Genomic DNA, 12,092 nt, shown 5'->3' on the forward strand with positions numbered 1-12,092 from the left:
GTGTCTTGGTGTGTTTCCCCTTGCATTTATCCTGTATGGGACTCTCTGTGCCTCCTGGACTTGATTGACTATCTCCTTTCCCATGTTAGGGAAATTTTCAACTATAGTCTCTTCAAATATTTTCTCAGACTCTTTCTTGTTCTCTTTTTCTTCTGGAAACCCTATAATTCAAATGTCGGTGCATTTAATGTTGTCCCAGTAGTCTCTAAGACTGTCCTCAATTCTTATCATTCTTTTCTCTTTATTCTGCTCTGCAATAGTTATTTCCATTTTTTTATCTTCCAGGTCACTTATCTGTTCTTCTGCCTCAGTTATTCTGCTGTTGATTACTTCTAGAGAATTTTTAATTTCATTTATTGTGTTGTTCATCATTTTTTGTTTCCTCTTAGTTTTATAAGTCCTTGTTAAACGTTTCTTGTGTTTTCTCCATTCTATTTACAAGATTTTGGATCATCTTTACTATCATTACTCTGAATTCTTTTTCAGGAATACTGCCTATTTCCTCTTTTTTTTTTCTGGTGTGTTTTTATGTTGCTCCTTCATCTGCTGTGTGTTTCTCTGTCTTCTCATTTTGATTAACTTACTGTATTTGGTGTCTCCTTTCTGCAGGCTGCACATTCATAGTTCCCATTGTTTTTGGTCTTTACCTCCAGTGGCTATGGTTTGTTCGCGGGTTGTGTAGGCTTCCTGGTGGAGGGTACTAGTGCCTATGTTCTGGTGGATACGGCTGGATCTTGTCTTTCTGGTGAGCAGGACTGCATCTGTTTGGCTTTTTAGGGAGTGTCTGTGACCTCATTATGATTTTAGGCATCCTCTCTGCTAATGGGTGGAGTTGTGTTTCTGTCTTGCAAGTGGTTTGGCATAGGTTGTCCAGCACTGTAGCTTACTGCTTGCTGAGTGGAGCTGGGTTTTAGGGTTGAGATGGAGATTTCTGTGAGAGCTTTCACTGGTTGATATTACATGGAGCTGGGAGGTCTCTGTGGACCAATGTCCTGAACTCAGCTCTCCCACCTCAGAGGCACAGAGCTGACACCAGCTGGAGCACCAAGACCCTGCCAGCCACACGGCTCCAAGTCTGATGAGAGGAAAGAGAAATACCAGCTCGTGTGCAGAATCATCCCACAGATCACAGTAATGACACCTTCAGCTTGATCATGGTGATGTTTTCATGAGTGTTTGCATATGTCCAAACTCACCAAATTGTATACAGGAGGACATTGAAAATATTGCTGGTACAGTTCCAGGCCACTTTTTTTTTTCTTTTGTTTTGCATTTAGTCTAGTTTCACTGGCTCATAGGGTGCAGTGTGCAGAGACCTCAAACCCAGCACCTTCAGAGCAGAGTTTCTAGCTCAAAGCGGTTGCACAGCATCCCAACTCAAGATGGAGGTAGAGACAGCAGGCTGTGTGTAGAGTATCACTGTCATTTTAAGATCTATTGCTAAATATGTCAGAGGTTTCAGTTATTTATTTAATCCAAGCCATTGAATTTTTAAACATTACTGATTATTTTCTTTGTTTAACAAGAGTACCCAGATTTACGTAATGATGTGCTGGTAAGTCTTTGACAAACAACTCTTGGAGTGGAGGTTATGGCATGGGATGTTGGAAAAGCACTGATTTGTTGCACTTGCCGATTTCCATGGTATAAATATGTTTTCATTAAACATAGAGCTTGAAAAGATATGTACACTATTGACATTCTGAAAAGATGTAAACAGAGCTGGTCTGAGATGTCTTTTAAAAAATCACATACAGTTTATTTTTTAAAACAGATATATTCAGGAGAATTGCATACAAGCCCTTCAAATTTTGAACTCCATGGTACATTGCAAACGATTAGTCTTACTAAAGATTTTTATATCTAACTTTGTAAGGAAATATCTACTCCATTATATATATTTTATATATGTTTATCTTGTTAATTGTTGAACTTTTGCAGGAAAGCTTATCTGATATTTGTTATAGATTCTTATACTCTTAAAATTCAATAAAATATTTCCAAATTGGATAAAAATATATTTATGAATCATAAAAAATTTGCAAGGAAATACATATCACAAACAAATAATTGGCCAAATGTCTTAGCAAATCTTTTAATATTGATCTAGTAATTCTGCCTCTGTAATTCTAAATAAGGTGGAATAAATGTATCTCTAAACTAATTAATGTAGTGCCAATCTATATGTGTGCATATGTGTGTGCATGTGTGTGTGTGTTTGTGAGACTAGGAGATAAAAGGAATAAATACCAATCAACATTCCACTGTTTATCTTTGCTTAGGATACATATTTTTATTTTTCCTGTATTCTTAAACCCTCTCTCCGATCTCTGATAATGAGCAGGGACACATTATATCTGAATTTATAAATAAGAGCCCTGGTATAGTAGGGCTAGGTCCTATTTTAGTTAGGCAAATATTGAATTATAATGGTTACTACCGAGTGGTCAGTGGAAGAGCTAAGTTGTGTTCACTTTTTGTTTTGTTTGAGTTTCTAATTTACCATTTGGAGCCAGTATCATAGCCTGGATCTATGCTTACCCTCAGCCCTCCTTCTCATGGGAGAAAAAGGGAAACAGAAGGCACTACTAGAGTGCCTGGCATGAGGTAGGCCCCCAATAAATATTGATTGACTGGGAGCAGGAAAAGTTTGAGATCTCAGACTATCATTAGTGTTTAATTAAAGCTGTCCACGTGATTAGAATGCTTACAACTCCATCCTGTTTCTACTTTTTGGAATTAAACATACCCTTCAAGCTTACTTTTGTGTGAAGCCTTCCCTGATTGCTCCAAAGAGACTTCTTCCTCTCTTAATTTTCCATTCTCTTTCATTTTTAATCATGTGTTATTTACCAACATTATCCTTGGCACTCAAGGATAAACTCCTAGAAGAAAGGGATAGGATCTTGCACATTTGTATGGTTCACTTCATTTCAAAAAATTTTGTGAACAAACTCATGCTCTATTGTTATTATTTCAATTAATAAATATGAATATACATCTAAAGATGAAACTTGGAAACAAATCCTATACCTGAATACTACTCTTAAAATACATTAAAAATTACTTTGTAACATTTCTTAGTTTTTAAAAATACCGATTTTCCCTCATACTTCCCTTCAATGCTAATTGAGAAACAACCATATTCCAATTTTTCTGTAGCCACTATAGAGGAAAACCATGGACATTTTAAATAGCAAAACTATTCCAATTAAAAATGTATATTTTCAGAGAATTTCATAATAATGAATTAATTGGAGTTTATTTGAATTCCCCCTTCTAATGGTGGGGGAATCTTGGCCTACATGATTTGCTCTCAGAACCTTATCACTCTTTAGAGGGACCTCAGATGTGGTGGCCTGTCACTGTTTAGAAATATGTCATTTCACATGAGAAAACTGTGGCCCTGAGGACATTAGTGAGAAAGAGGTCATGAACTCCTAATTAAAAACAAAATTCCCACCAGGTGCATTCAGAGTCAGATTTACTATGAACCAAATGAAGCTTAATTTTCAGGTCCCTCACACAGAACGCTTCTAAGTCTGAGGGACACACTCCAAGATAGAATCTTTTCCTTAGTGTGACACGAAAATTGTATAAACTTCAGACACCACAAAATAGGGCTCTACCTCTGGGCATACGCATGAAAGAAAATGTGGGATATTGTGCAAAGAGAACTTTGAGGATGTCTAGCGGCCTCGATTCTGGGCTGTGTTTGGCATTAACTTGCCAGGTCTCCTTCAGAATCGTCTAAACTTGCTGAGCTTCAGTTTGTTTATCTGTGAAATGATACTGGTAATTAAGTTAGCCCATCTTCCTATCTGAGTTATGTAATAATTACCTGAGACAACATTTGAATATTCAAAAATCAAAGAGTTCAAAAATAATTAGTAATTAACTGAAAAATGTAAAAATTAAAAGTGTTTGGAATTAACCTTGTTAAACACGAGGCCACCATTAATCTTCCCAATGTTCAACAATGTCAACAGTAAAAATCTCTAAGAATTCTCCCTAACTCAACTCTGTTCCTCCTACAGAAGAAGCAACACAGCCCTGCCTGAATCAGAAGTGTTCTTTAATCCTAGATTGCAGTGGATTGACCTTTTATGACTATTCTGGAGTCTCCATGCTTGTTGAGGTATTTGCACAGCTTGTGTTTGGACTGATTCTTTCCCTTCCCTTTAGTAACAGGGTTTCACCAGCCTCTCTCTCAGCTCTGGGGTTTTGATCCTGCTTGTTTCAATACTCATCTCACCCATTCTCTCCAAAGGGCACAGACGTTATTACTCCCACTACTGTAGATTTCTTTTCAGGAGATGCCGTGAAGTTTCTAACTGTGTGTGAATCTGGAGAGCGTGGGAGGAGTAGAGGTATTCATGTGGGGTGTTAGAACAGAACATAGACTTGGGATGTAATGGGTGTAGCAGATGCTGGGCAGTCAACTCCTAGGTTTCTAGAAAGAAGGAGAAAAGTCCCCTCCATGAGCAAGTGGCCTGATGATGGCAGGATGTTGTCTCTCACATCATGGATGGGTACAGTCTGACTTGAAACCATTCCTGGTCTCTGAAATAATACTCAGTGCAGGGGTTTTTCTCCATTCTCTCAGACAATCGTGTCCTCTACCCCATGATATCCATGGGGTCTCCATGATCCCGGTTGCAAAAAATAAAAGTTTTACTTCTTTAAAACTGAAGCCTCCATTTAGTTAGATGGAACACCTAATTTTGCCAATTCAAGGAAAACTCAGACACTTCTGGAATTGTTTCCTCCTTTTTTTTTGAGTAAATACTAAGTCAACAAGGAATGTACTCCCTTTCTAATTTCCATTTATTCTCTCCTCAATACCCTAAATATGAGGGAGGATCTTGAGGACCAAGCAATGTCTGTTTCTCAGCTGTCCTCAGTCCTCCATTAGCTTCTGCTGTGTGGAACTTGGTTCATCTCGCCTTTGGCTGTTTGTTCCCCAGCGGTTCTCTTACCCTGGCTTCATACAGTCTTCTGCTGTGTGAGGCTTTGTATTCAGCCAAAAACTTAATCATAACCTATGGCAATTTCTGGAGCTCTTTCCCTGCATATTTCCGTTCTTTCCATTACTCTCTCCCATAAATTTCACCCACTCAAGCCTTCCTAAATACCAGTTCTGTCTTCTCAGCTCAGTAAAGTGGCTGCATTTTGCTTGGGTCCCCCTGACATCATGTCACGGTCCACAAACTGCTTTGAAGCAGAAAGCTGAGATGATCTGAGAGCTCACCTCATTTGTTTTTTTTTCTTTCAGAAAACTCAGTCCTTTTCTGCCTGTTCCCGTTGTCGAAAAACAATTTATATATTTTCTCCATTTGTCTACCTATTTACGAAGGATAGGATAGTCTTTATATTAATTACTCTTGATGGCCAGAAGTCAAAATTGGACATTGACTTTTAAAGAGTTAAAACCAGTAGTCCTAGAAGGTCTCACATTGTAGATTTTGATTGCTTTCTCATGGTGTTGCATAACTGTCTCTATTCATTCATATTTTAAATTTGAAATGTCCAACCTTTCAAACTCAAGATAGTACAAAGGTCAGCTTCAGTCTGGCTTTCCTGTGAAGATGGGGTGGGACTATGTGAAGAGAAGCAGCTTACTATGTGACAGAGCGTAGTCTCAGATCTATCACACCCGCTGGGAGGTGTTAGGAAAATTGTCTAACCTGTCTGGATCTCAGTTTATTCATTTTGTAAAAATGGGGGGGCGATTTTGTTTCAGATTTAGTAGATATTAAAAAAAATAAATTATGCAAAAGAATTGAATTTTAAATATCCTAGGCCTTAAATCTAGTGGCTGTTTTTGGTAAATTTTCCACGTGTAATATGCTTTTAATTTCTTGTTGCTCACCATGAAAACTTTGCACAATTTGGCATAGGGTTCAACCTCAATACTTTTCTTGCATCTAAATCCTGACTGTAAACAGAGAGTCTTTCATCATTGGAGGGCTTCTTGTGTTCAGCACTTTTATTTACTGTGTTGCCAAGGTCTAGAAGAGCACTGTTAAACCTATGTGTATAAGGATCACCTGGGGAGCTTATTTAAGATGCAATCTTTTGATGGAGTGATCATTTTGAAATGTACAGAAATTTTGAAACATTATGTTATGTAATAGGAGCTAACACAGTGTTGTTGGTCAATTATACTCCAAAAGCAAACAAACAAACAAACTCATAGAAAAAGAGATCAGATTTGTGGTTACCAGAGGCAAGGGGTGAGGGGAGGGGGAATTGGATGAAGGCAGTTAAAAGGTACAAACTTCTGGTTATAAGATAAAAAGTACTAGGGATGTAGGTACACCATGATAAATAGAATGAGCACTGCTGTATGTTATATATGAAAGTTGTTGAGAGAGTAAATCCTGAGAGTTCTCATCAGAGGAAAAATATCTTTTTTCTATTTCTTTAATTTTGTATCTATATTAGATGATGGATGTTCACCAAACTTATTGTGGTCATCATTCCATGATGTATGTATGTCAAATCATTATGCTGTATACCTTAAACTTATACAATGATGTATGTCAATTATAACTCAATAAAACTGGAAGGAAAAAAATGCAGTTTTCTGAGTCCTGGTTCTGGCCCAGGAATATTCATTTTAAACAATGTAGTTTGTCCAAGGATTATGTTTTGAGCAACACTAGACTAGGATTGTCCTTTTACTGGGAAAAGTCAGTATGTATATTTTTTGTTTAATTGTATTTAAAATTTGTTTTGAATATACTCCAGTATTTATTAGCTGTCCTCTCTAGATATTGCAAATCAGGACTTAGAGTTAGTAAAGAGGAGGAAATGGTTACTTATTGTCAGTGAGTTTAAGATCTAAGGTTGAAAATTCAGAGGAATTCAAATAATCTATGTTTTGGGCATGGTGAGAAAGAAACTTTTAAGAATTCATCTTAATGGTTTTAAAATATTGCACAACATAATGAAAGAATAAGTCAACTGATGCATTTTATTTTTAAATGGGCAGAAAGACATTTGCCCTTCTGTATATACAAAACCAGCAGTTTTGTATCAATTTGCTTTTTTGTGTGTGTGTGTGTGTTACGCGGGCCTCTCACTGCTGTGGCCTGTCCCGTTGCGGAGCACAGGCTCCGGACGCACAGGCTCAGCGGCCATGGCTCACGGGCCCAGCCGCTCCGCGGCATGTGGGATCTTTCCGGACCGGGGCACGAACCCGTGTCCCCTAGCATCGGCAGGCGGGCTCTCAACCACTGTGTCACCAGGGAAGCCCTTCAATTTGCTATTTTTAGTTTCCTTATTACTATTTAGTTTATTTCATCATGGTTACAGTAAATTATGATGTATGTTACAACCATAAACTTTAAATATAGACAAATTCTAGGTCCAAGTATTAGCTACATAACTAGTTCTAGGATCTGGGTTTAAGTATTTGTTTGCTTTTCTGTAAACTGGAAGTAGAAACACTTCGAGTTGTTGTGAAGCTTAGAAATGACATGTTGTATATAAAGCATATAAAAAGGTTTCTAGAAGTTAGTTAAGTACTCAGTAATGCTAGCTTCTATTTGTTCTCACTTTGCAAAAGTCATTTCTTAAAATAATATCACTGCAACTAATACTATTTCTTAGTTCCTGCCACCCTGAAATAGGGTCCAGATTAAGAGCCACAGAATCTCTTCAGCCATGCATGTCTTCCTGCTTCCCAAAAACACTCCCTGGATTATTTTCTCAGTCACTTTGGTATAAGGAAGATTCTCCTAAGAGGTATAGGTTGAAGAAAATGGAGTGAATGCTATTTGTTCTTCTACTTAGGACACTTCTACTTAGTGAACTAGAGAATATGTTTATCAGCATCAATAAACCACCCATAGCAATGTGTTTGTGCTTCACTGAGCTTAAGAAAAAGTAAAACACTGACAGATCACTTTGAATTGTCATTTTAACTTACGAAAACAGGAGCCATTTATTCAATGGCAAGCCTCAGACCATGTATTATTTATTTGTTTATTTGCTTGTTTATTTATGCCCAGAGTGATGTCTCCTATTATTCCATAATTCTTCTACCATAGAGATAACTGCTTATTGCTGGAAGAATATAAGGGAAAATTTTGGGTGTATCATGCATACCCTTAAAAAGTTTTGTAAACGCAGCATTCTACATTTTATATGTATGACACTTTACTATTACGTAACCAAATCCAACCTACTATTACTAAAACTTCTGGATTTACTGAGTTTTGTCGGCTGACTTTGGTCTGGGTGAATTTAAGATCAGGGCCTTCAGTAAGGTTGTTACTACTTGAGATTTTCTAGGACTTAAAGAAGGCAAGACCCTGCAGTATGCCAAGAAAATTAGTCAGGATCTCTCATCTTGGTGGACCATAAAAATGGAAGTTGGGCAATGAAACTTGGCTTTGATTATAGTGAGGTTCTCAATTTACTGTCCATGGATGGGGTTTAGAGAATCCATGAATATGTGCAAATTGTTGTAAAATATTAAAGTAAGCAGTAGGTAAGCAGTTTCATCATATTCACAGATGGGTCCTTGACTTCCAATAAAAGATGGTTGAAAACAATTTTATATCATTCTTATAGGGAAGGAAAGGTGGTGTTTTTATTTTTATTAATTAAAATGGAAAATGTAAGCAGCAAAACTTAGTTACATAAAAGGTAAATGCCAGAACATGGAAGCAACCTAAATGTCCATCGACAGATGAACAGATAAAGAAGATGTGACACATATACACAATGGAATATTACTCAGCCATAAAAAGAAATGAAATTGAGTTATTTGTAGTGAGGTGGATGGACCTAGAGTCTGGCATACAAAGTGAAGTAAGTCAGAAATAGAAAAACAAATACTGTATGCTAACACATATATATGGAATCTAAAAAAAAAGAAAAATGGCACTGATGAACCTAGTGGCAGGGCAGGAATAAAGACATAAACATAGAGAATTGACTTGAGGACACAGAGGGGGAGGGGGAAGCTGGGGCAAAGTGAGAGTAGCATCGACATATATATATACTACCAAATGTAAAATAGATAGCTAGTGGGAAGCAGCAGCATAGCACAAGGAGATCAGCTCGGTGCTTTGTGACCACCTAGAGGGGTGAGATAGAGAGGGTCGGAAGGACATGCAAGAGGGAGGGGATATGGGGATATATGTATACATATAGCTGATTCACTTTGTTGTACAACAGAAACTAACACAGTATTCTGAAGCAATTATACTCCAATAAAGATCTATTTAAAAAAAAAGAAAGAAAGAAAGAAAAAAAAAGGTAAATACCTTGCTGGTGTTCATCTTCCTTTGCTAAGACCATCTCTTTTAGAAGTGGGTCAGAGTATGCCTGAATGTGTTACAATGCCACCCCCTGGTGGTGTGGTGTCATAAACATTGGCTTTTTTTTTTACTAGAAATTCTGCCTTCTGAAGCTCATCTTATTCCTTCCTGCCAGCTATCCTGAATTAATTGTGGGTGTACTATTTTAATTCTTCCAGGTTTACACGGACTGCAAGAACAAGAGTGTGGATGTATCATTAGTCCACTGCACAGGTAAGGGAGTATCCTTGGCTAACATTGGACATGATCCTTCTGCTGCTCCATGTAACCTTATATCACTTGTGTTTTCTTATAGCTTCTTTGATAAAAGCAATGAAATACTGGGGAAACCTAGATTCAGAGAAACCAATTTTTTTTGAATCAGTATCTGCTGCAATAACTAACATCCACTTAAATAAGGTGAGTTGAGCAAGTTTGCATGCCAGAATTATAAGAAAATTGAAATGTAGAATACATGGGCTTTGCATTTTTTATATTAGCCTATTATCCCACTGATATCTAAAAACATATTAAAATGTGCCCCCTCCTCAAAGTCCTCTGCTACAAGTAAAGGAATTTTTTCATTCCTTTTTTGGACAAGTTATGAATTGTTTAATAATTTGGATCTTCCAACAATATCACTGCTTAGAGGATTTGGTGATCACCTATTAAGTGCAAACTGCTTGCTTATAAAAATAAATGCATCTTCCAGGATCCACTATCCTGGGAATTGGAATCCACCTCTGTCAAATGCAAAAACTCTAAATATAGCCTTATAGCTTTTTGCTGTTCTCATACCCTTTACTCTAAGCTCATACTGCCACCTTTGGAAATACTATTTGCAGAGCCCAACACTCACATGGTTTGAAGTGTCAAAGTTATCTTCCAATACTGGGCTGTATGGTTAGTTTAAGAACTGTTCCTAGAACTTTGATTTCCCATAATTTTTCTTTGATTTTGAATTGTTTGGCCTTTCCTTATCCCTAGAACAGCATCTGTTATCTCTCTGAGTCATCCCTATTATGTGCAATTAGAAGAGTATGTATTTACAGAATAATAATAATATTATTGTTATTATTATCATTTCTACTACTACTATTACTGCTGCTGCTGCTGCTGCTGCTACTACTGTTATATACCTAACATTCACTGTGTGCTCATTATGTTCCAGGAATATGCTAAGAGCTTTACCTATGTTACTTCACTAAATTTGCCACAACCTCATGAAGTAGATACTATTATTGAACCTATTTTTAGAAATAAGGAAACTGAGGTCCAGGGAAGTTATACCATTTGTAAATGGTAGAGCCAGTTTCAAAGTCAGCAATCTGACCTAGGACCTGGAGCTTTAAACTTCTATGCTCTGATGCCTCAGAGAATATCCATTTTCTTAGCTTGGCTGGACAGCTTGCTTCAGTTACTACTGTCCTTTGACTATGATATCAACTTAAGGGTTAAGTAAGTAGCAATTGCTAATTTCTTCCCCTTCTATTTCAGAATTTGAGCAAACTCAGTGACCACAGTGAAATCTGAGACTCTTTTGCTGCAGTACAGCTCTTTTCTTTAGCAACTGCCCGGAAGAGGCCATACTCAAGTATTTTCACAACATTTTTTGTTGTGTAGATCCTACAAATGACCTCTACTAAAATAAGTGTGATATGACTTACTAACCACATAACCGCTGCTCAAGGTTTGCCAACAATTTTATCTAATCTTTGTTAGTAAGCAAATTCACTTTGTAGGTTATTCTATAGTTATTTTATAAAAATCAGTATGCATTTAGTTTTAGTGTACTGAAAGGTAAACATGAATTTATTTCCTTTTTTCATACCAAAGTATTTTGTGTTAATTCAGTTTGTTGTAGTTCATTTGTAAAAGTGAGAAATACTTTGTCATATGATAAGAGATTTAGAACATTTGCAAGCCATTTGTAAAAATGCAGGATCACCTGTAACTAATACATAAAAACAACTTAGCAAGTGTGCCATTTTCCCTAACCAAAGAAGCCATTAAATATCAATAAGCTTAAATGTTACTTCATGCAATATGATTATGAAATTCACAGAAAGTAAATCAAACAAAAATAAATGGCAAACTAGAAACCATTCTTCTCCATACCTTTCCATGCATGGATGTCTTCAGGAATGTTTTCAACGTAAGTAGTATCCCAGTGAAACCATGTCCTTGACATTAGTCTGTTTTGCTGTAAATATTGGAACTGCTTAGGATCTTCAGAACTTATAGCCCTAATTTCCACATTCCCACCCCAAAAGAGTTTCCATTTTCAGCTTTAGTTTTTTTGGAACCAGAGAATGTGGAAGTTGAACCCCTTATGATTTTTTCACAAATATGATTTTTAGAAGAGAAAATATCACCAGTAGAATAGCTTTGTACTTTTCCAATATAGGATTAACTGTAGTAGTTTGGGACTTTCCTATTTCAGAGGGACTTTCCTATATTATAAATGTATAATATAATACATTTATCTATCTATATCCCTATAGATAGATAGATCTCCTTAGAATGCTTTTTCTTTTCTTTTGTTAGAAGGGAGCTTAGGTAAGTGATTATCTTTTAACCCACTAAACCACCAGGGTATTGACAAATAAATACCACAGGCCAGGCTGACCTGTATAAGTTATTATTTTCATGTTTCTTCATATATTTTCAATCACATACAAGTATATAGTTTCATATTTTTATCTAACAATTTGATTTACCTATGAAGAAATCTCACTTTCAAAGATAGATGTAGATGCACTCTTTAGTCTTAAGACA

General features: G+C 36.6%; 1 protein-coding gene across 1 annotated transcript in view; it reads left to right on the forward strand.

Annotated features, from left to right (window-relative positions):
* SLC26A7 (solute carrier family 26 member 7) overlaps window positions 1-10,889 on the forward strand; it is a 179,788-nt gene extending 168,899 nt beyond the window's left edge. Inside the window, exons 15-18 of the mRNA XM_060127623.1 lie at window positions 4,038-4,138; window positions 9,494-9,548; window positions 9,631-9,734; window positions 10,812-10,889. Of these exons, the coding sequence (XP_059983606.1) occupies window positions 4,038-4,138; window positions 9,494-9,548; window positions 9,631-9,734; window positions 10,812-10,847 (296 nt within the window). The 3' untranslated portion in view covers window positions 10,848-10,889. The remainder of the gene's footprint in view (window positions 1-4,037; window positions 4,139-9,493; window positions 9,549-9,630; window positions 9,735-10,811) is intronic.
* Window positions 10,890-12,092: the final 1,203 nt, after the last annotated feature.

The sequence above is a fragment of the Lagenorhynchus albirostris genome, chromosome 17, assembly GCF_949774975.1.
Source record: "Lagenorhynchus albirostris chromosome 17, mLagAlb1.1, whole genome shotgun sequence".
NCBI lineage: Eukaryota > Metazoa > Chordata > Mammalia > Artiodactyla > Delphinidae > Lagenorhynchus > Lagenorhynchus albirostris.